Source organism: Aplidium turbinatum, chromosome 5 (genome assembly GCF_918807975.1).
Source record: "Aplidium turbinatum chromosome 5, kaAplTurb1.1, whole genome shotgun sequence".
NCBI classification, from domain to species: domain Eukaryota; kingdom Metazoa; phylum Chordata; class Ascidiacea; order Aplousobranchia; family Polyclinidae; genus Aplidium; species Aplidium turbinatum.
Window position 1 is genome coordinate 3,094,096 of NC_137476.1, and position 22,281 is coordinate 3,116,376.

Consider the following 22,281-nt stretch of genomic DNA (forward strand, 5'->3'; position numbering starts at 1 on the left):
GTTCATTTGATCAGAAATCCCATCCTCGTCATCAAATAACTCTGTTGTGTTTTTAACTTATTCAACAAGAATCATATGATCTTATAAATGTTTTCTACTTGTATTTTAAATCGCAAGAAAGAAACTATATGATCAAAAAGGTGTGCCACGAAAATACACTGCGAAACAAAACGAGAAGCGCTGATTGACAAAAAATGCGAAAGTGAAGACCTAAGGGGAATGAAAGCAAAGTACATTGTTGTTCCAGACAATTGTTCACCTAATCAAACGTCATATAAAAACCGTTCAAGTCTACTGAATATTACGTCATGGAAGTTGCTAGAAAATGTGCCAAAATTGCACCATCGTTCATAGAATCGTGTCAAACCTGTTTAAACCTGTTTCAGTTTGAAACCTGTTTAAACATGAAATATTGCATCAGCCTCTGGAACAAATGTTTGAATGACTTCATAATTGTCTTTCATTATTGCGTCACACTAACTGCTGACGTGCCTTTGAGTTATCACAAATTTTTTCTGATTCATTCTTGAAGTTGTTTGTTGGAAGTCGGTCGCACATTTAACTGGTTTATTTGGTGCTTGCTAGTTGGACAAATTCTCCGTCTTTTATCCAAGTAATCTGTTCTGTAGTGACAGTTTTAGAAGCGTACGGTGTTGCGTTCCATTTTCGATAGCCGTGGGCTAATTTTACAGGAATACACTTTTTGAATAGACGTTTCGAGGAGTGTTTTTTTTTCGGTCACTACATGCAGACAAACAGATCCGGGAACTTTATGTTACAATTTTCCCACGAAGAGATTATGGTTTACCGCTGTGACCATAAAAAATAAAAGACGAGTTCTTGTCAGTTGGTAGGTCAAGAAGAAATTAAAGCAAAAAAATAAAAGACGAGTTCTTGTTAGCTGGTAGGCCAAGAAGCACTAGAAGCACATAAAAAATAAAAGACGAGTTCTTGTTAGCTGGTAGGCCAAGAAGCATTTGAAGGCATAAAAAATAAAAGACGATTTGTTAGCTGGTAGGCCAAGAAGCACTTGAAGGCATAAAAATAAACGACGTGTTTGCTGTCAGCTAGTGCAGAAGAACTACTTAGAAGTACAAGAAATAATAAAAGAAGATTTGTTGGTTGGTAGTCTACACTCTTACAGAAGCAAAGAAAAGTAAAGACATTTCTTCTCAGTTTGGTACTGAAGAAAAATAACTTTGACATTCATTGGCAAGAAAGAAGATTAAAGACAATCCATCTGTGCTTGTAGATTCAAGTGGAAGAATCCAAGCAAGTTTTGTGGACTTTAGGACTTCATACCCGTACAGCTACGGTATCGTGCATTTAAATTATTTTTTGTATTTTTTACGGTCTTTGCAGTTAAGTTTTTTATAACTACTGTAGCCTAATAATTTTGTGTGTTTGTGTAACTTAATTTTTTAATTGTTAAATTTAGCCCCAACATTTGAAATGTCTACACTCGGTGGCGACAAGGACTCGACCGCCGTAGACTCGACTGAGTTTAAGCCTGATGATGTTCTTTGCGGTCGGGCAGGCCATTCTGGGGAGGGACCCAGTAACGATGAGGCTAAGTCAGTTCGAGAGGCCCGGCATCTTAGACGGGATATTTTGACTGAAATTGGGGAACTTTCTGTAGCCCTAGGTTCTTTGAGTGATAAGCAGGAACTGTTAATTTTTAGATCTAAGTTCTCTACTTTAGAAGAGGAATTACGGCATTTCCATGCACTTTTGACTAAAATTTTTAACTCTGTAATCTTGGCAGAACTTCGTGATAGGGTAGATCCCGAATTTAACTCGTTAAAAAATAACTTTGAACAAAAAGAAAGTGAGTTCTCAGATATGTTGGATGCTGACATACATCCTGAGGATAGCGCCTCAAATGTAAGCACTAAGATGTGTAGGACTTCGTCTCGGATAGTGGCACAAATTAACCTGCAGCTAAGACGAGAGGAGCTCCAGATACAAGCTGAGGCCGAAGCGAGAGCTGCTGAGGCTGCCGCGAGAGCTGAGGCCATTCGAGCTGAGGCTGCCGCGAGAGCTGAGGCCGAAGCGAGAGCTGCTGAGGCTGCCGCGAGAGCTGAGGCCGAAGCGAGAGCAGCTGAGGCCGCCGCGAGAGCTGCTGAGTTCGCACTCAAAGACGCTCAGTTGAGGGCTGAACAACGTAAAGAGGTAGTTTTAGCTGAATTTCGATCAGAGGTGGGCTCTCGGCGTAGCTCTAAGAAGGGCTCTTCTAGGCATTCCAAAAATGAACATCAATCGCAGTTTAATTTACATAACCTTTTCCAAACGCCCGTTCAACCTGTGAGTGGACCAGGGCAATCCACACGTTTTCCAGCTGTTTCAGGAGGTCTCGGGGCCGCGGCTAAGGGTCTTCCGAATGCTGTAGAGCCAAGGTCTGCGAATTACAACCGAACTCCTCCCCCAGAGCGTACAGGTCACGGGGCCGCCATTAGTAGTAATGCTTTGCCCCCTTCACAGTTTTCTGCGCCGCTAGGTTTTGATCGCCCAGCTACACGTAATTTGGGTGGTTGTGAGAGGCGTATCGCGTCTCCTGATTTTAACGTGTGTGAGGATCGTGATCGGGCTGTGCATGTGACTGAGCCCACTCAGCCCCTTAAGGGATATAGCTTTTCTTCTCCCGCTAAATCGAGTTCTCAACAGCAGGATTGCTTTTTTGAATACCAAAATAGTAGGACGTTTTTCGATAAGGCGGCCTTGATTGGTTATGATGGTAATAATATGCCATTTATCTTCTTGAAAAATCGTGTTACGGCCTTAATGGCAGCTTCGCCCTTTAATTAATTAAGGGGACTCGTTTGACTTTGTTACAAGCAGCTTGTGTTAGGACAGCTGCGCAAACGATTGCTAATTTGGTTTTCTGACACCCCTGGCTTGTCAGAGGAAGACAGGATAGAAATGTCGTTAGCTCGCTTGTCCCAGCGTTTTGAGGTTCGTGGAGGTCTTTTTGCAGAACCGGAAATTAGAAAGTATCGCTATGGTAGCAAATTGACTTCTATCTCTTCCAGTGATTTGAAAGAGTTTAAAGATGAATTGTCGCTGTGTTTGCTTTACGCGCAAGCTTATGGTCAGCGTGACAAATTGGAAGGACGTTTTGTTTTGGATTTGGCTAAGCGATTCCCGTTTGACGCTAAGCAGCGTTATCTTGACTTTTTAAGTGATCAGTATGGTGGTACTGATGAGCCTACCTTTCAGAGTTTGTTTGAATTTGTAGTACGGGAGGAAACGCGCAAGTCGACTGATTTTAGCATTATGCTAATGGGCGATTCTGGTGAGTCGCAGCATTTTAAAAAGTTTGGCGAAGGAAAATTGCCTTCATGTCCGGTTAGGCAGACGTCCGTAAAACCCCATGAAGATGTGATGCCAGGGAGTTCGCAGTACTCGACTGTTGTTGGCGCGCCGCGCGGTGGTGAAGCCAGGCGTAGAAACCTACCGGCATGCATTTGTTGTTCGTCACGTGGTCAAGTTGAATATCATTTTTTGTCTAATTGTAAAGAATTTTCGCGCTTGACACCTAAAGATCGGAGAGATGTCATTGTGAAAGCTGGCAAATGCTTGAATTGTTTGCGCCAGCATATGGTTAGGGATTGCGTTCATGCAAATAACTGTCGTAAGTGTGGGCCTAACAACGATAGGAAACACTATTTTCTTCTGCATGATTTTTATGTGACGTCACGTGATTCTCTGGATTCGGTTGGGAAAGATGATGCTCGTGCCAGAGTTCCTGTGCGTAATGTTAAGATTGGAAATGTTAAAGCAGCTTTTAACCGCGTTACTGCTGATCGTGTTTTGAATCCAATGACTGGCAAATCGAAGTTGGTGTATTGTCAGCATGATCCTGGTTCGCAGTTGACGTTTGTTTCGAGTGATTTGGTGTGTGAACTTGATCTTAAACCGTACGATAAAGCGTCGTTTAAAATGGATACCCTGGCTGGTCAGAAAGCTACTTGTGCTGACCTTGTTAAACTCAGCATCCAGTCGTTAGAGACAGATGAACTGTTTTGTGATATAACTTCGGTGGTTAACCCAGCTTGGGCTGACGATGTTAAAACTTTACCACATAAGCAGGATTTAAGTGGTTTTCGTCATTTTCATGACGTGAATATGTTTCATTTGAATGATTGTAGTACTGTAGATGTACTGATTGGCAACGATAACGCTTATTTGATGTGGGCCAAAAAAGAGCGTGTTGGTGAAAATCGTAGTGAACCACATGCTTTGCTCACTCCTCTCGGTTGGTTGGCTTGTGGTGGTAAGTCACCCTTAGATGAAAGCGTTGCTAACGTGTGCAGAGTGCAGACGTCTTCAGAGTCGGATGTCATCTCTGGCTTTCAGCGTAAAATTGAGTCTCGCGATATGGAAATAGCAGACCTGAATAAAGTCATTCAGGATTTGACCTTGCAAAATGAAACCTGTGAATTGTCTCGCAATGACATTTTGGCTAGAGAACTTGTTGAACCGAATATTGAGTTGAAAGATGGTCGATTTGAGATACCTGTTCCGTTGAAGGAAGATATTGATCTACCTAACAATTTTGTGTTGGCGTCAGATAGAGTTGCTGCTTTAAGGAAGAAGGCTTTAAAACAACCTGAACTTCGTGATTTCCTTACTAACACCATGAAAGATCTTAAATCTAATGGCTATATTGAGCGTACTGGTAAAGCAGGAAATGTCAAGGGATTTGAATGGTATTTACCATACTTTGTTACGTCACAATTAAAAAAGCGCATTGTTTACGATGGCAAGTCTGAATTTCGAGAAACTTGTGTTAATGATGTAATGTTTTCGTGTCCTGACTTGTTAAACCCTCTGGCAGATCTCTTGGCTAGATTTCGGCAGTACTTTTTTCACATTTTGGACACTTCAATTCGTAAGCCCAATCTTATTGAACTGCTTATGTACACAGGCAGTGCCGTTCGGATCGTGAACGAACGCCCTTTGGTACCTTTGAGTGACGACCCTAGGGATTTTACTGTCATCACCCCTGCCTCACTGTTGACCCCATACTTAGACCCATACTGTGCTGTTGGGCAACCACATGATCGTGACCAATTAAGAAGGGATTATCGGTTCAATTTGTCACTTTCTCAGCAGTTTTGGAGCAAATGGATCGATTTTTACTTGCCAGGTCTTCAGGGCCGGAAAAAATGGCTAAAAATGGCCGAGAATTTGGAGCCTGGTGAACTTGTAGTGGTAGGTTCTCTCCAGGACATTGGTAAACGTGGGAAGTATCAACTTGGGAGGGTGCATGAGGTAGTTCCACAAATTAGGAAAGGGAAACCTGTGGTTCGTAGAGCCAAAGTTGCCGTCTGCAACTATGATGAGAGTACAGGGAAAGTGAAAGTAGACTACGTGTTGAGGGATATTTCGTGCCTCGCCCTCGTAAAGAACACCTAAGTGTTAGGGTTTGAGCCTGGTTTTGTCTGCGGTGGCCGACACTTGTCTGAGCCCAGAACAGTCGGTTATTATCGCAACCATTGTATATAGCGTCATTTTTGCGTGTACCTACTACCTATGGTACCAATTTCATGTATCGTCGTGTTTATTCTTATTGCTGTTCATTCTTTGCATGCCCTTTGTATTTGCGTATTAACTTAAACGTGAGTGATTCAAACAGTTTGTGTATCATGTGTTTTTATTCATTGGCTCACAATTGTCGTCAATTCTTTTTTAGTTATGCCATGTCAGACTGTCATAACTAGGGGCCGCGATGTTCCAGACAATTGTTCACCTAAGCAAACGTCATATAAAAACCGTTCAAGTCTACTGAATATTACGTCATGGAAGTTGCTAGAAAATGTGCCAAAATTGCACCATCGTTCATAGAATCGTGTCAAACCTGTTTAAACCTGTTTCAGTTTGAAACCTGTTTAAACATGAAATATTGCATCAGCCTCTGGAACAAATGTTTGAATGACTTCATAATTGTCTTTCATTATTGCGTCACACTAACTGCTGACGTGCCTTTGAGTTATCACAAATTTTTTCTGATTCACTCTTGAAGTTGTTTGTTGGAAGTCGGTCGCACATTTAACTGGTTTATTTGGTGCTTGCTAGTTGGACAAATTCTCCGTCTTTTATCCAAGTAATCTGTTCTGTAGTGACAGTTTTAGAGGCGTACGGTGTTGCGTCCCATTTTCGATAGCCGTGGGCTAATTTTACAGGAATACACTTTTTGAATAGACGTTTCGAGGAGTGTTTCTTTTTCGGTCACTACATGCAGACAAACGGATCCGGGAACTTTATGTTACAATTTTCCCACGAAAAGATTATGGTTTACCGCTGTGACCAATTTTTTAAACGAAAACAAGCCAAAATACGCAACAAAAGCCTTTCCGGTGGAGTAGATAACACAAAGAATTTTATACTGGTTAGTTGTTGTGGTAATTTATTTTTACTCTGCGCCAGGAAAAACTTGATCAATGGTGATATAAACTTTTACAAATCAAATTCTGCGAATATCTTACAACTTTAAACCCTTGTTGATACAGTGCTTCAACCATGCAAGTCATATTATCAACATTATGTATGACTTGTTTGTTAATACTTGTTGGTCACATTGTTTTGGAAAACACCAACTTGTTTGGTGGCATGTACATTAGGGTGGAGTGAAAACACTTTTTATAAAATTTTTATTAGCTTGGGGTTGGAAACCTTGCCAATTACTACCCAAAACAGTTGTGCAAAAGTATAATGTAATCTGACGACATCTTGACCTGCCACGAGCCACTTAAAAATTGTACATTGTACATGTGCCGTTACTACTATTTCTTGTCTTGCATTCGACTTTTCAAAACAGAAAGGTTTTAAAATGCATGTAGTGCGCAATTTACGTGACTGGTGACCCCCATACCTCCCTTCACCTAAAACCCTTGATAGTTCAAAACCTAGTAAATTCACTAACTTTAACTTGAACAAATTTTTAAAAAATATTTAAAAAATGCTGTAACTTCAAATTCGTTGGAGGGAACGTGTCCCACGTACCCCTTCGACCAGTACTTCTCAACCCTTGGGTTACGACCCAAAATTAGGTTGCCATTTCATTTAGCTTGATCTCTGTAAGATGTGATGATAAAAGATAATGTCTCTTGAGCAAAGTTAAAACTCCCTACCACTACTTTAGTTTTTGTAATTTCTACTATTCAAACTATGCTGCATGTTTCACCCGACAATTTTGCCACACCACTTTTACGGTAAAGTGTACACAACAGTACACATTAGACTAAGGAACTGTTTGTAACAATTAATTGCTTCAAAAACCACACCAAACAAATGCAATTGATTGGAAAAATTGGAAAATTAATTATTTTAAAATTATCAAATTAACAAAAATATTGCGTTTCCTGCACCCCTTCCAATCTTTGAACATCACTTGTGTACCTCTCTTGCTCTTACTTACTTACACTTTTAAGGCACTGTGGCTCCAAATGTCTGGCATGGTTGAAAAGGTTCTATTCTGCTTGCCTGACCCTCCAGGCCATACCTAAAATGTGGTGAAAAGCAACTGTAGTGGCAGCAGGGCCTCCGAGAGAAGTCAGCACTGGTCGGGAAACTATACGAAAAATGGGACTCATAATATTTTTTAGCAAATATACAACTAATTTGTATCTTGCGTTGCATGTGCGTGTTTAAGCTGAAATTAGCCAGCTTTCCTCAGCATGAAAAGAACTTCGTTCAATTTAAAAATCATCAATAATCACTGGATTACACTTGCAGCAAAAAATGCCATTGAGGCAAACTATTTTGTCTAGAAAGCTTTGTAAACACACAATAGGCCTACAGGCAACGAAAATAGTTCAACCAAGCATTTAATTCAGGAGTGTTCAAACTTTTTCCCACTCGAGCCAGATGTGATAATAAGTGTTCGCGGGCCAACAGCCACAATAATTTTTCTGAAATCTGCAAGTTCAATTTATATGATTTTTGTGTGTCTGCAGGCCAAAAATAACACATTGTCCAACAACAGGCGCGGGCCGGAGTTGGCCCGCGGGCCGGACTTTGGACATCCCTGATTTAATGCAACCCTTTCTAGACTTTTTGCAATGCAAAATTACGGATCACAGCATCAAATGCTAAAATTTTGCGACGTCTGAATTGATGCACAACATGTAGTCTAAAGTTAGGCTTTTCAATCGATTTTGAGTCATAGGCCTATAGGAACGCAAACAATTCTTTACAAATTTCAGTACGGTAACTGCTAAATTCACGTTCTCAAAGCGCTACCGGAACACAAAATCATAGCAAAACTATTTGGAAAAACCTTTCGAAAGTTGCAATCAATGATTCCTTGTGTAGAGATTATGGGGTGGTTTGTTCTCGTTTGAACTCATCCAAAATGTCTTGAATAATGTCATTGTTGTAGCCTACAAATGGTATAAGTTTGTCCACATGCCCGCAACTGCACAACAGACATACGATGAAATTTTCATGGAACTTCAAACTCGTCGACGATATGTTTGAGTCTGTTGATACATTTGTCAATTCCAACAACTATCGAATCCTTTGCAATGTACTGTAGAATACATTTCCTTCGAAGGATTCAGCTAGTTAAGTGGAGTTATAAAGCGTTCTGTCCTCAGGAAAAGAAAATCATTTTCTTTTAAATTTATAATTGCTACTGCAACTTTAGCTTGCGAGTAATAGCCTACTCTTCTCAGCTTTCTCTTACTTAGATTACATCTTCCTCTTAATTTCATTAAATTCATCAGTGAATCTTGTTTAGGACCGTAATCCACATAATGCAAAGCAGTCACAAATCGTCAGACTAATAAAATAATGGCGTAACTCACTTTTTGACGAAATTGAGATATTAGTGTTTTGTAGGTCCCTAACATGTAGCGCATCTGCCATATAATTTTCTAAGACCTGCTGTACGTTAACGAGAAAGTGGTATTTTCGCAAAAATGTCAAATGGCCTAACTCAAACGCATGACTTAGGCCATTTTACAAATCTTTTTAATCGTTTGCTGGAAATAAAGCTTTCCTCCAACAGAGCAGATGTTCAGCAGACGACGATCTAAATTGTATAGAAATAGAGCTTCCACTTCATAACAAGTCTAGACGATTAATTTAGCACAAAATAATTATGTTTTTTTCTATTCTATGTATCGTAATCTTGGCCATTTCCAAGTAACTACCCTACTTAAATCAATCTGTTTTCTTTCTGTTCCTTTGAGAAGCTTCATTTTCCTAGTACTCGTCGTCGTCGTCGTGTGAGCCTCTGGGGCCGAGGGTCTATCCTTTTACCACCCCAGATTCACGATGTTCCCGGACTACACTGGAAGGCTACTAGAGAGCAGCCAGTCTTTGGTTTCATCATCCATGACACGCAGACCTTCCTCTCCGTTAGGTGGCTTGAGGATGGAACAGTCATTGGTGATGTGGTCTGCAGTCTGTTCCTCGGCACCACATTCACAGGAGGAGGAAGAGGCCATTCCCCATTGGTGCATGGTTGAACGGAAAAGCCCGACGCCAGTACGGAGACGGTTGAGGCGCACCCATGCCTGTCTTGGTAGTGTCAGATCGATGGGGCGACTTATCATATCACACTGTGATACAGGTCAGATCTTCCCAATGCACGGTTTCTCGCAGTCTTCTTGCACCCATGGCAGGTTTTGTAGAAAGCCATTATTGAATACTTAATCAATTCTCAGCTTACTATCACACTTAGCAACTTCATAAGCTCATTGCTGGTTCTTCGCCATCATTTTTTAGTTTCGCTGATGGGAGAAGGAGAACATAGGAAAACATAGATTTCAACACGTATGCATTGACTTTTATGTGTAGGTAAATGTGCTAAAATGGGAAAAGAGGAAAACCACTTTTTGGCGAAATTTCTCAATTACCTGCGTACTGTAGATTCCCATTACTGTAGAAAGGTCGCAACGCACAGAAAGAAAAAATTCTTGTACCCTGGAACTACCACAATCCAACTTCATCGGCAATACAAAGAGCTTGCTGAATCATCAGGAATACGATCATTGAGCACAACCTATTTTAGTGAAGTATTTCTTGATGAGAATTTTCCGTCTTCATCATCGGCTCCAGCTTGTGTCCGAGCACTGGTTTGTTGTCAAATTGAATTTGGCTGTGGATGGTAATGTCGTGTGTGGCCTTGGAGGCCCAGTCTATGATGGAAGACGTGGGCAAAAGGCACTGGGAAACGATCATCATAGATCCGCCGCCAATGTGTGAAACCGGACTGGAGGCTTCCAACTCCACCAAGCTTGCCCCGTTACCCGTTATATCATCGCCATTTGGTTTTGTTTGGCCCTGGTATAAATTGAGACAAAGGCCATTCGCTTGTATGGTTGTTTAAGGTGGCCGTACCTGTTACTGCCAATTTTCTTAAGTTAAGCCCTCTGCGTTCATTTGTGACTCGTTTGTTAATATTTGGATTTTTTCTCTTTTGCCGACCACTGTACTAAAAAAGCCACCTGTTTTTGTTTCTCTTTTATATTGTTTGGCCTCTTTCGCATATGCGTTTGGCACCTGTGGTCTGTTTTCGTTAAATCAGTAACTTATTAGTCGACGATACAACGTCAGTTTTCATTGAATTATACAACCATTATGACCTATTCGTTTTTCAATAATTGTCAATCCTTGAGAAAGGGAATTCGTAAATTGTACTGTAAATCGATTTGTTTCATTCTACAAAATTGCTTTTCTCTGGACGGTCGCAAATTAAGAAATCTCAAAGTTACCTGTGTTTAAAAGATTGTCTAAAAACGCACATTAAAAGAACACGTGAAAACCAATTCAAATTCATGTGTCGTGTTGTTGGAAGCAATCTAGACAGAAGAAACTGACCAGGCAGTTCAATAGAGCAAAGGTCAACGACAAACAAAATACGTCACTGTAACGTAGCAATCAAATAGACAAAGCGGACGTTACATTTCAGTTTTTAGACATTTCAATCAAGAAAGTCGTCGTTGTTGACAGTGAGCGAAGTTGAATGCCAAGAAAATGGCAACAAATTCTGTAAAGGCGACAGACGTGGCAGATAAATCAAATGCCGAAGAATCAACAAATCCAGAACCCCAAACATCAAAGGTGACAACAAGATCACAATCAAAAATGCTCTACCAAGCAGAAAATGGCAGTCTGCACCCAAGCGACAGCACCAGCAAAGTTTCCAGCAAAAGCCGCTCCTCTACAATGAGCGCTAAAATTAAGAAGGCGGTAATATTAGCTCGATTGGAATCACAAAAAAGGATCTGCGAGTTGGAACAAGAGCAAGCGAAAGCAAGGGCAGAATTTGAAACAATGGTCCTAAAACAAAGTCAGCTACGCGAAGAACAAGAAAGAAAATTCCTGCAACAAGTCCAGGAAGCTAAACTAAAGGCAGAGCTCCAAGAGACAATTGCCCAACTTTCGGAAGAATCGGAAGAAGATGCTGGTGAGCGCTATAAAATGTCTAAAGACAATGTTGATATAAACGGACAATTTCAATCGAATTTAGCAACTAATGTAAACAATAATTCTGTGTATCCTATGTTATCCCAATTAACGTTGAGTGGCGTAGAAGCCAGGTCTAACATTCACGAATCTATTGTCGTTTCAAACAAAATTAATCCTTCACAAACAGTAACAAATAAATCGTTTGTGAGACATGAGCCGAGTACGTCGTATGCCCAGACCCCTGTACTAAATCAAATAAACAATAATCAATCAGTAAACTCGAAACAAATTCCAAATATTACTATCAACCCGTCCCCACTGTTGTCTGTAGAACCCCCAATCTTTGATGGAAATTCTGCTGAATACTGTGGTTTTATAGACGCATTTGATACGTTAATTGATTGTAATTTCACAGAGCCTAAACGTAAACTTTTTTATCTGTTGCAATACACCAAAGGCTCTGCGCACACTTTGGTAAAAGGGTGTCAATACATGCTTCCCCACGAAGGTTACACAAAAGCAAGAGCTTTGCTACAACAAACCTTCGGTCAAAAATTTCAAATAGCTCGTGCATGTGTTGATTCCGTCATAAACGGCCCATCTCTTCAAAATTCTAACAAGGATTCTCTAATCAAGTTCTCTTCGGAACTAACTTCCTGCATATGTACTTTGTCTGGCATGAATTACTTACAGAAAATGGACAACATGGATACCATAACAAAAATAATAAGACGCTTGCCAAGTGGCTGGTATTCTAGCTGGTTACGCGAAGTTGACGTAATTTTGCATGAAAGAAATCAAGAAATAAGCCTTTCAGATCTCTCACGGTACGTCTCGCGCAAAACGAGAGAAACGACCAATTTGGCATGCGATATTCTAAAATCTACTAAAAAACAATTCGATGATTCCAACTCCAAACGTAGGAGCAGCGTAACCTTTGCAACGCAAATAAAATCGTCGAACCATGAAAGGACATGCCATCTGTGCAGAGATAAACATTTTCTCAATCAATGCAAACAATTTCGAATGATGAATATTGACCAAAGGCTTAAATTTGTAATCGACAACAAACTCTGCAAGTGCTGTTTAAATGCTGGTCACTGGGCATATCAATGTAAAAGGAAGGACCCTTGCATAAAACTAGGATGCACTGAACGCCACACTACTCTCTTGCATCCCCCAGATGCAACACAAATCACCACAAATATCACACCTAAAGACACAACTCAAAAAATTAATATCAATCAACCTACACAAGCAATACGCAATGGGTTTGTCAACACACGAACAAATTCTCGCAGTCTGCTTCCCATAATCCCAGTAAAGGTTCGCCTGCAAGGAAGTAATCAAACTATCACTACACAAGCGTTTTTGGACAGTGGAAGTACAACATCTTTCATAACAAATGATTTGATAGAAAAGTTGCAAATTGCCGACTGTCAAGAAACTAATATTTGTACCATCACGCTAAACAACACTGGCAAACGTAACAAGGTAAAGGTGGTCACAAATGTCGAAATGTCAGATTTTGACGAAAACAAATACATTTCTCTAAGCTCTCTTTACTCCACTTTTCAAATTCCTGTTTCAAATACAGATATTCCTACCCTAGAAGACACTAAACACTTTCCAGAATTTGCAAACATCTCGATTCCCGATGTTGACGCAGAGGTAGGACTTCTTATCGGCAATGACAATCCGTACGTTCTCCAACCGCAAGAAGTAATACAAGCAAAAGGTGGCTATTATGCCATCAAAACGGCCGTTGGTTGGCTAGTGAATTGTCCTAACAACAAACAGGATCAAAGCAAAACTAAAAATTTCTTTACCAAAACTTCTACCCATCCAATGTGCGACATGTGCTTTGACGCTGTTGACTCAATTGTTAACTGTAAACCCGAATTATCTGTTCAACAAGCTCAATTCATGAAATCTGTTAACTCTAGTATCAAACTTTTGGAAGACTCGCACTACCAAATCGACTTGCCCGTTCGAAATCCGGACCTAAAATTACCCTTTAACAAATCTCAAGCTCTCCAAAGAATTAATTGCTTGAAACGAAAGTTTGAAAGGGACGCTAATTTCTACATGGACTATAAAAGGTCTGTTGATGACATGATCATGAATCAATACGCCGAAAACGTTAGCGATGTCCCTGGAATACATGGAAAAACTTGGTATATTCCACATCATGGTGTATATCATCCAGAAAAACCTGAGAAACTCAGAGTAGTATTTGATTGCTCTGCCAAATACAAAGGTATCTGTCTCAATGATACTCTATTACAAGGCCCAGACATCACAAATAACCTGGTCGGCGTTCTTCTTCGTTTCCGCCGTGAAACAATTGCTATTCAAGGAGACATACAGTCTATGTTTCACCAAGTAAAGGTTCCTCAACAAGACCGTGATCAATTCCGATTCTTATGGTGGAAAGATGGGAATCTAGAAGCGCCCCTACAAGAATACCGAATGAACGTGTATATATTTGGCACTGTCTGCTCCCCAAGTTGTGCAAACTTTGCTTTAAAACGCACAGCTGAGGACAACTCATCTCTTTTCAGTGCAATTACTGTAGATACAGTAAAAGAGTCTTTCTACGTAGACGATTGCTTGGCTTCAACAGCAAATGTTTCAGAAGCAGTTAAATTGGTAAGGGAACTTCGTGAGCTACTGGCCAAGGGAGGCTTTCGCATTTTAAAATGGATAAGCAATGACCGAGAAGTGATCCAATCAATTCCAAAGTCAGAGCGCTGCAAGTCAATTATGGATATGGATCTCTCTCGAGATGACCTACCTGCTGAAAGAGCTCTTGGACTTTATTGGAACGTGGAAAACGATACCATACGGTTCAAAATAAAGAAAAAGGTTAAACCAGCTTCACGTCGAGGCATTCTTTCAGTAATCAATTCTATATACGACCCCCTTGGTCTTGGTGCTGCTGTTGTACAACCACTGAAGGTGCTTTCTCAAAAGCTCTGTAAACTGAAATTAGATTGGGATGAGCCTATTCCACAACCAGAGTTAACCACATGGACAAAATGGCTAGAACTTCAGCCAATGCTCGAATCATTTAACGTTCCAAGGTGTTATAAGCCTTTAAATTTTGGTGCTGTCGAAGACGCCCAAGTTCACCATTTCTCAGATGCATCGGAAGAAGCCTATGGGGCTGCTTCTTACCTCAGGCTAGTCGACACAACAAACAGTATTCACTGTTGCTTATTATTGGGAAAAACTCGACTTGCACCAATGAAGGCAATGACGATTCCTCGATTGGAGTTATCAGCTGCTACAATCTCAATTAGCTCTGAAAAAATACTACAAAGAGAGTTAAAGGCATCTTATCTTAATAAAGAGTCAATTTTTTGGACCGACAGCACAACTGTCTTGCGCTATCTCAACAACTCAAACAAAGCGTTTCATACCTTCGTCTCAAATCGAGTTCAACAGATTAAAGATGCTTCAACAATTTCCCAATGGAGATACGTTCCCACTAAATGTAATCCTGCTGATCATGCTTCAAGGGGTCTCTCAATTCCAAACTTTCTTCAATGCAATCAATGGAAAAACGGCCCTGAATTTCTATGGAAACCACAATCTCAATGGCCTAAGCAACCAAAATTTCTCGAAGTCGTGGACAATGACCCAGAAATTAAACAACCAAAGCAAACGTGTTTTGCAACCCAAAGCGAATCCCACTTTCTGGAAGATCTTTTGGGTAAGTATTCTTCTTGGTACAAGCTGAAAAGAATCGTTGCTTGGCTTTTCCGTTGTAAGCATAAATTTCTGACTTTAAGACTGACTAACCTTGCAAATAAACAAAATGCCCCAGCACACAATCTTTGCTTGTCTCCAGATGAGCTCACAAAGGCACAAGACTTTATTTTTACCTTTGTTCAGTCAAAACACTTTGCCAACGAAATCAGCCAACTGAAAGCACAAAAGCCATTAAACAACTGCAGTAGCTTAATAAAATTCGACCCTTTCTTAGAAAACAATTTACTAAGAATTGGTGGCCGCATCAAAGCTGCACCTCTCAAACACGATGCAAAACATCAAATTATCCTTCCAAATCGCTCCCAAATAGTTCCTCTCATCATTCAAGAAACGCACGACACATTTGGTCACAGTGGCAGGGAACACGTCCTGTCTGCCCTGCGCGAAAATCTATGGATTATAAAAGCCAATTCAGCAGTCCGCAAGGTTTTATCCAAATGTGTTGATTGCCGCAAAAGAAGCGGAAAACTCAGCACACAAAAAATGGCTGATCTTCCTAAAAACAGATTGACACCAGACAAACCTCCATTCACCTATGTTGGTGTAGACTATTTTGGCCCATTTATTATTAAAAAGGGTAGAACAGAACATAAAAGATACGGTGTCATTTTTACTTGCCTTGTAATAAGAGCCGTACACATTGAAATCGCAAACTCTCTTGACACTTCATCTTTTATACTCGCTCTACGACGATTCATCGCAAGAAGAGGGCAAGTAGAAGAAATTAGATCTGACAATGGTTCAAACTTTGTTGGTGGTGAACGAGAAATGAGAGAAGCCATCAAATCATGGAACAACAGTCAAATCGAAGATGCTTTAACACAGAAAAGCATCAAGTGGATCTTTAACTCTCCAAGTGCATCCCATCATGGAGGTGTGTGGGAAAGACAAATCAGATCCATTAGGAAAATCTTATCAGCTATCTGTAAAGGCCAAACTTTAACAGATGAAACGCTGACTACCTTCATGTGTGAAGTAGAAAACATTATTAACAGTCGTCCACTTACAAAATCGTCAGACGATCCTAATGACATGGAGGCTCTCACACCGAACCATTTGCTTCTTCTAAAACAGCAAATAAACCTTCCTCCAGGCTCATTCACAAACAAAAAAGAGCTTTACTCTCGAAAACGCTGGAGACAAGTCCAATACATGGCCGACGTCTTTTGGACACGGTGGGTAAAAGAGTACTTACCTTTGCTCCAGCAAAAACAAAGGTGGACCAAAAAATCTCCTAATCTGACTGTGGGGGACATAGTTTTAATCGCAGATAACACACCCCGAAACAATTGGCTCATGGGTCGCGTAATTCAAACGTTTCCCGACAAAAATGGCATTGTCCGTAGCGTTAGCGTTCAAACTAAACAGTCCTTGATTGTCAGACCAATTCAAAAGTTATGCTTGATCGTTCCTGCAAAACCAATGTAAATTTGTGCTGATTTTGTTTTCTCATGTTGTTTATACCTGTGTATTTGAACAAATGTACGAGGCCTTAAAGGGGAGGGAATGTTACTGCCAATTTTCTTAAGTTAAGCCCTCTGCGTTCATTTGTGACTCGTTTGTTAATATTTGGATTTTTTCTCTTTTGCCGACCACTGTACTAAAAAAGCCACCTGTTTTTGTTTCTCTTTTATATTGTTTGGCCTCTTTCGCATATGCGTTTGGCACCTGTGGTCTGTTTTCGTTAAATCAGTAACTTATTAGTCGACGATACAACGTCAGTTTTCATTGAATTATACAACCATTATGACCTATTCGTTTTTCAATAATTGTCAATCCTTGAGAAAGGGAATTCGTAAATTGTACTGTAAATCGATTTGTTTCATTCTACAAAATTGCTTTTCTCTGGACGGTCGCAAATTAAGAAATCTCAAAGTTACCTGTGTTTAAAAGATTGTCTAAAAACGCACATTAAAAGAACACGTGAAAACCAATTCAAATTCATGTGTCGTGTTGTTGGAAGCAATCTAGACAGAAGAAACTGACCAGGCAGTTCAATAGAGCAAAGGTCAACGACAAACAAAATACGTCACTGTAACGTAGCAATCAAATAGACAAAGCGGACGTTACAGTACCTACGCGAAGGCTACGCACACACTCTTGGCCAGATCCATGTCCACTACGGTCCAATAAAATCGAAACGTACAGCTTCAGGGGAACTGGTTGCAACGGGATGACGTGTGCTCTGTTCATACCACGTAAGGATCAGTGCGACGTGTGTGTTTCATTCAAGCACAGTAATATTACCAAGGAACAATACGATAAGCATATCAAGTTGAAGAATGAAGCTTGAGATGAGAAGACGAAAGACAAGGAGTCCGCTAGCACAGTAAAATCCGTATGGACAATGGATTCACCGGCTGTACTTCTGTGTCCCAAAACTAAGGCAAGCAGTATGTACTATAAAACCAAGCTGCAGGTAGGCCTACACAATTTTACACTATTCAATCTTGAATCAAAAGGTGCTTATTGCTCTATTTGGAATGAAACAGAAGGTGATTTACGCAGTGAAGTATTCGCTTTCTTGGAGTTTAATCAGTTCGAACGGGTAATTTCTGGAAGCCCGGTCTGGAGGAGATAGTTATTTGGAGTGATGGGTGTGGATATCAAAATAGAAACTCTATAAAGTCACTAGTGCCTACTGTGCCCTTTCATGGAAGCATGGCATCACTTACTCAGAAGTACCTCGTGGCTGGTCACACTCAAATGGAGTGCGATAGCATGCACATAGTACCCTACTATCGAACGAAAATTGGTAAACAACATTTTATGACGATAGATTACGAAATTATGAGAATGTCAGGATCAGACTGCATCCCAGCAATGTACAAAGGATGCAACACAGTAATTTTATCAAAATTGATGGATGATGCTTGTTGAGTAGCCTATCAGGCCTGGAAAGAAAACTGGAGATCTCACGGTTCATGATCTTAGAGGCCTGAATCATGAAAGCAGTGCAAAGGTATCGTACAAGGTCCCACTATGTGAGGCTGCACAGTGCAAGGATCTGCCACAGCGGTCACAAACAAACTTAGGCGACACAACAGTAGGCTACATGGATTCCTATTTTTTAAGCCATCTTCCAATCAAATTGAGGAACTACAATGATCTCCAATCTATGGAACATGTTATACCAACAGGGTGCCACTTCTGTTTTGATAATTTGCTTCATCACTGATAATTTATTCAGCTTGTCTTGCCAACTCTGAACTGTTTTTAGGCGAAATATGCAGTCTAGCATGAAATCTAACTCCTATCGTTAGGTTGGAGTTGCTATTAGGGATTTTCCTGTTAATTCCAGTCGTATTATTACTGTTATTATGTCACCGTTAAAAAACTCATATTGATAAACTCAAATTATCAAATGGCCTAAGTCATGTCTGTGCATTCAGAAAATGGCCTAAGTCATCCCAACACATTATGGGATGCAAAATGAAGCAAATCAAAGTATACATGCTCATTGTACTTGTGTCGACATGCTATTTTCGTTTAACTGTACAGTAGATATGATAAAAACAACCGTGTAGACAGTTTTTTTCGATTATCTCAAAACAAGAAAAAATGAGTTACGCCATTATTTTATTAGTCTGACGAAATTTAAAACTGCTAATTGTAAGCTACTTCAGCATTGACTCAGCTTTCGATCAAGCTCTTGTTGGTGCCAACTTGATGCATTTAAGAAACGTCTTTAGAGCTTCAATCTCAAAAGAGTAATGTAAAGTATTGGGTTTGACTGCACCACGCCTTGATTACTCTCTCGAAGGCAATTTTCTTTGCAAGATGATAGGACAGCTTTCTTTAGATTTTTCAGAATTTTTCCTCTGACTGCTGGGCTAACTTTAAAGATGCCACAAGCTTAGAGATAATCAATTACTCAAAAATGATAAGACATTTGAACAACGCTGTCTGTAGGCAACATTATGAATTTCAACTAGATTTAGCCTAAGCAACAACATCCACAAAGAAAAAACTCAAATAAAGAAAAAACTCACTACCTTCCAAAAACACATCATGAGAAGCATGACCAACAAAAGGCTACTTGACCACACGAAAACAGAAGATCTTTTAACTATAACAAAATTACTGTAGCTTACATCCAATTGCAGCAATAATAAAATCAGAAGTTTTAAAACTGTTCGGCCACACTAAAAGATCACAACTCGGACGCAGCAAAGTTTGCAAAGAAGAAAAAGTAGAAGGAAAAAGAAAACGTGACGTACTGAAACTGAGCATGGAAAAGATCACCGTCACACCTTTTCACCTTTGCAACATGGAATCTACGCGCCAATCGTCAGTCTCTCTCAACGGAAACCCACTCCCACACAACCCGTGTCCCACCTACCTAGGAGTGAAGCTCGACCGACAATTAACCTACAAACACCATGTTGAAGCCCTCCATGCTAAGCTATCAGCACGCAACAACTTGCTGAGATGCCTAGCTGAAACATCCTGGGGTGCTAGTACATCCACACTTCGTACAAGTGCTTTTGCACTTGTTTACAACACCTCCGATAACGCTTCCCCCACTTGGTGCCGCAGCGTACACACTTCCAAAATTGACACTGCCCTCAACACCACCATGAGAATAATCACCGATTGCCTGCTTCCAATTCCCACTGACTTTGTGCCGGTACTATCAGGCATCGCCCCAGATAGACTTCGTAGGGAAAATCACGTACGTAGTCTGGTCATACAAGCTATGTCAAGGGGTGATCACCTCCTCAACCAGATTGTCCTAAACTCGCACTCCCAAAAGACGCCCGTTCTCCCGACATGCTGCAGCTATGTGCAAATCGAACTTCCACATTTCCGAAATTTGGAACCGTGAATGGAGAGAAGTTGCGAGACCAACCCAATTCACAGTCCTTCCCTATACCAACACCCCACCTGGAGCAGAACTACCCCGGAAGGAATGGGTGAACTCAATCGCCTGCGGACTGGAGTGGGTCGTTTCAGCAGCAACATGTTTCAGTGGGGCCTCGCCGATTCACCATCTTGTGAGTGTGGCTCATATTTTCAAACTGCACACAACATTATCTATCAATGTCCTGTATACCGGCCACAAGATAGACATGTGGACCTAACAACGCTCGATGAATACACAATCCATTGGCTGCTGCGCCTGGATGTAACAACGTGATCTGTGGCGGCCTCAAACGCAAGAAGAAGAACTTGTGTACCGGTAAATTTGTCAATTACTTAAGCTCGTATGGTTAGCTTACTAGGTTCACTTTTTGTATTGCTTTGGAAACAACAACAGAAGGCGAAGATATCTTTGCTTTGGTCACCTCATTTATGAATGAAGAGGAGTTAGAGAGGACAAAATGCTCCAGTATTTGCAGTGATGGAGCTCCAGCTATGCTCGGATCCCGCAAAGGTTTTACTGCTCGTGTGAAAGAAGTGAATCCTAATGTACTCGTCAGTCACTGTTTCGTCCATCGAGAAAATTTAGCATCTTGCAGGCTTTCAACCGAATTGGGAATTGTCATGCAAGATGTAATTCATATCGTCAACTTCATAAAGGTCAAATCACTGAACTCACGACTATTTGAAAAATTATGCGAAGATTTTAATGCAGAATACAGACATCTGTTGTACTTTCCTGATGTGAGATGGTTATCTCGTGGCAAAGTACTGGAGAGATTTTTAACTCTGCGCAAGGAGGTGAAGGAGTTTTTGATAAACAAGAAGCATAGCTTGGCAGAAAAGTTTGCTGATCAAAAGTAGCTTTTGTTTGTGGAGTATCTTTCTGATATATTTTTGCAGCTGAACATCTTGAATAAATCTTTGCAAAGACCAAACATAATGTTGGTCGATGTATCTAAAAAACTGATTGCTTTTACGCAAAAGCTGAAGTTGTAGAAGAGGAAGATCGCGTTCCAGAAAACAGCAACATTTACTGTTTTGAATCAGTTACTGGTGAATCCGGAGTCAGGCTTTGATGATGTCCAGCTTGTCATAGAAAGTTATGTGGGTTCATTGATATGAGAATTTGATATGATTATCCCTGAATATGAGTATGGCTCATTTTTGCAAGCTTAGAAAACGTTGGGCGAAACGCAGTTTTGGAAATACAGTCGCCAAATCTTCGCTATTAATTTAACCTTAATATTTGGGTCGCCACAAATAAAGGTTGAGAAGCACTGCCTTAGGGGCTTCGCTACTGGTGTGATCACTGGATTTTACATCATTGCTGAATTCTTAAGTTTAGGTTTAAAAAATAACAAATTGTTCCCTGTAACCACTGATGCCAGACGCTTTAATAATAGCACAAAAGTAGCTTAAACAGCACACAAACTATGCAAAAAGCGATAATTACAAATCCACTATTGGCAGCTTGTACTGCATATAGAACTGCTGATTTCTCACAATAGATTGCATTATTGTAGCTTACAACAAAGTGCAGCTTCCCATACGTTTGTAGCCTACAGGTGACAACTCAATTGGGCAGTGATTGTGATGAATAAGTTTCCATACTTTTTAGTTCTGGTTTATGACCTGCTTTGTAAAGTGCTGAAAACAACGCGTATCTGCGATGCATACAAAGCCACGTAGAAACCCACACTATAATATGATAATGCACCAAAACAAATAAGATATTAATTTTCGGACCCGTTAGTTTAGTGTTTACGTGCGGTTACGTATAGCTTTGTATTTCATGTATTAACTGTACGTACAGTATTATGTTTAAATTATTTTAGGATTTTGCTTTCAATTCGCTAATTCACAAACTTTTTCCTCCATTGGAAGTTGTACAGTCCTAAGTTTATCAAATGGAGTTGCAAGTGTTTCTTTCTCCTCTGCCATTGTTCCTTCTCCTGGACTACCGTGGTCTTTTAATTGGGTTTGGAATCCTGATGCTATTGATAGGATCCGCGAAGTTTCGGAGCCTGATGATATTGATGGGATCCGCGATGTTTATTCTACGTTATTGTTGGTAATCTTTCAATTTCTAATAAATGGCTCACAGCAGAAAAAAATAACTTTTAAGTTTTTTTTGTTCCCAAGTGCATTGCTTCTTATCATTATCCAATATACTTACTTTGTATATTTCCTCTCTACCATAGTTTGTAGTGGAGTTGT

At 40.3% G+C, this 22,281-nt stretch overlaps 2 protein-coding genes across 2 annotated transcripts in view; both read left to right on the top strand.

Moving 5' to 3' along the window:
• Positions 1–10,986: 10,986 nt before the first annotated feature.
• LOC145770236 (uncharacterized) lies at positions 10,987–16,626 on the top strand. Its single transcript, XM_082581832.1, has one exon. It carries the CDS (start codon positions 10,987–10,989, stop codon positions 16,624–16,626), a length of 5,640 nt encoding a protein of 1,879 aa, XP_082437958.1.
• Positions 16,627–20,493: 3,867 nt separating this feature from the next.
• Positions 20,494–22,281, top strand: part of LOC145770237 (adhesion G-protein coupled receptor G7-like) — a 30,231-nt gene continuing 28,443 nt past the window's right edge. Inside the window, exons 1-2 of the mRNA XM_082581833.1 lie at positions 20,494–20,921; positions 21,949–22,135. Of these exons, the coding sequence (XP_082437959.1) occupies positions 20,494–20,921; positions 21,949–22,135 (615 nt within the window). The remainder of the gene's footprint in view (positions 20,922–21,948; positions 22,136–22,281) is intronic.

Bases quoted from the DNA above. Each gene is read 5' to 3' on its own strand.
- LOC145770236 (XM_082581832.1), top strand. From the start codon at position 10,987: ATGGCAACAAATTCTGTAAAGGCGACAGACGTGGCAGATAAATCAAAT.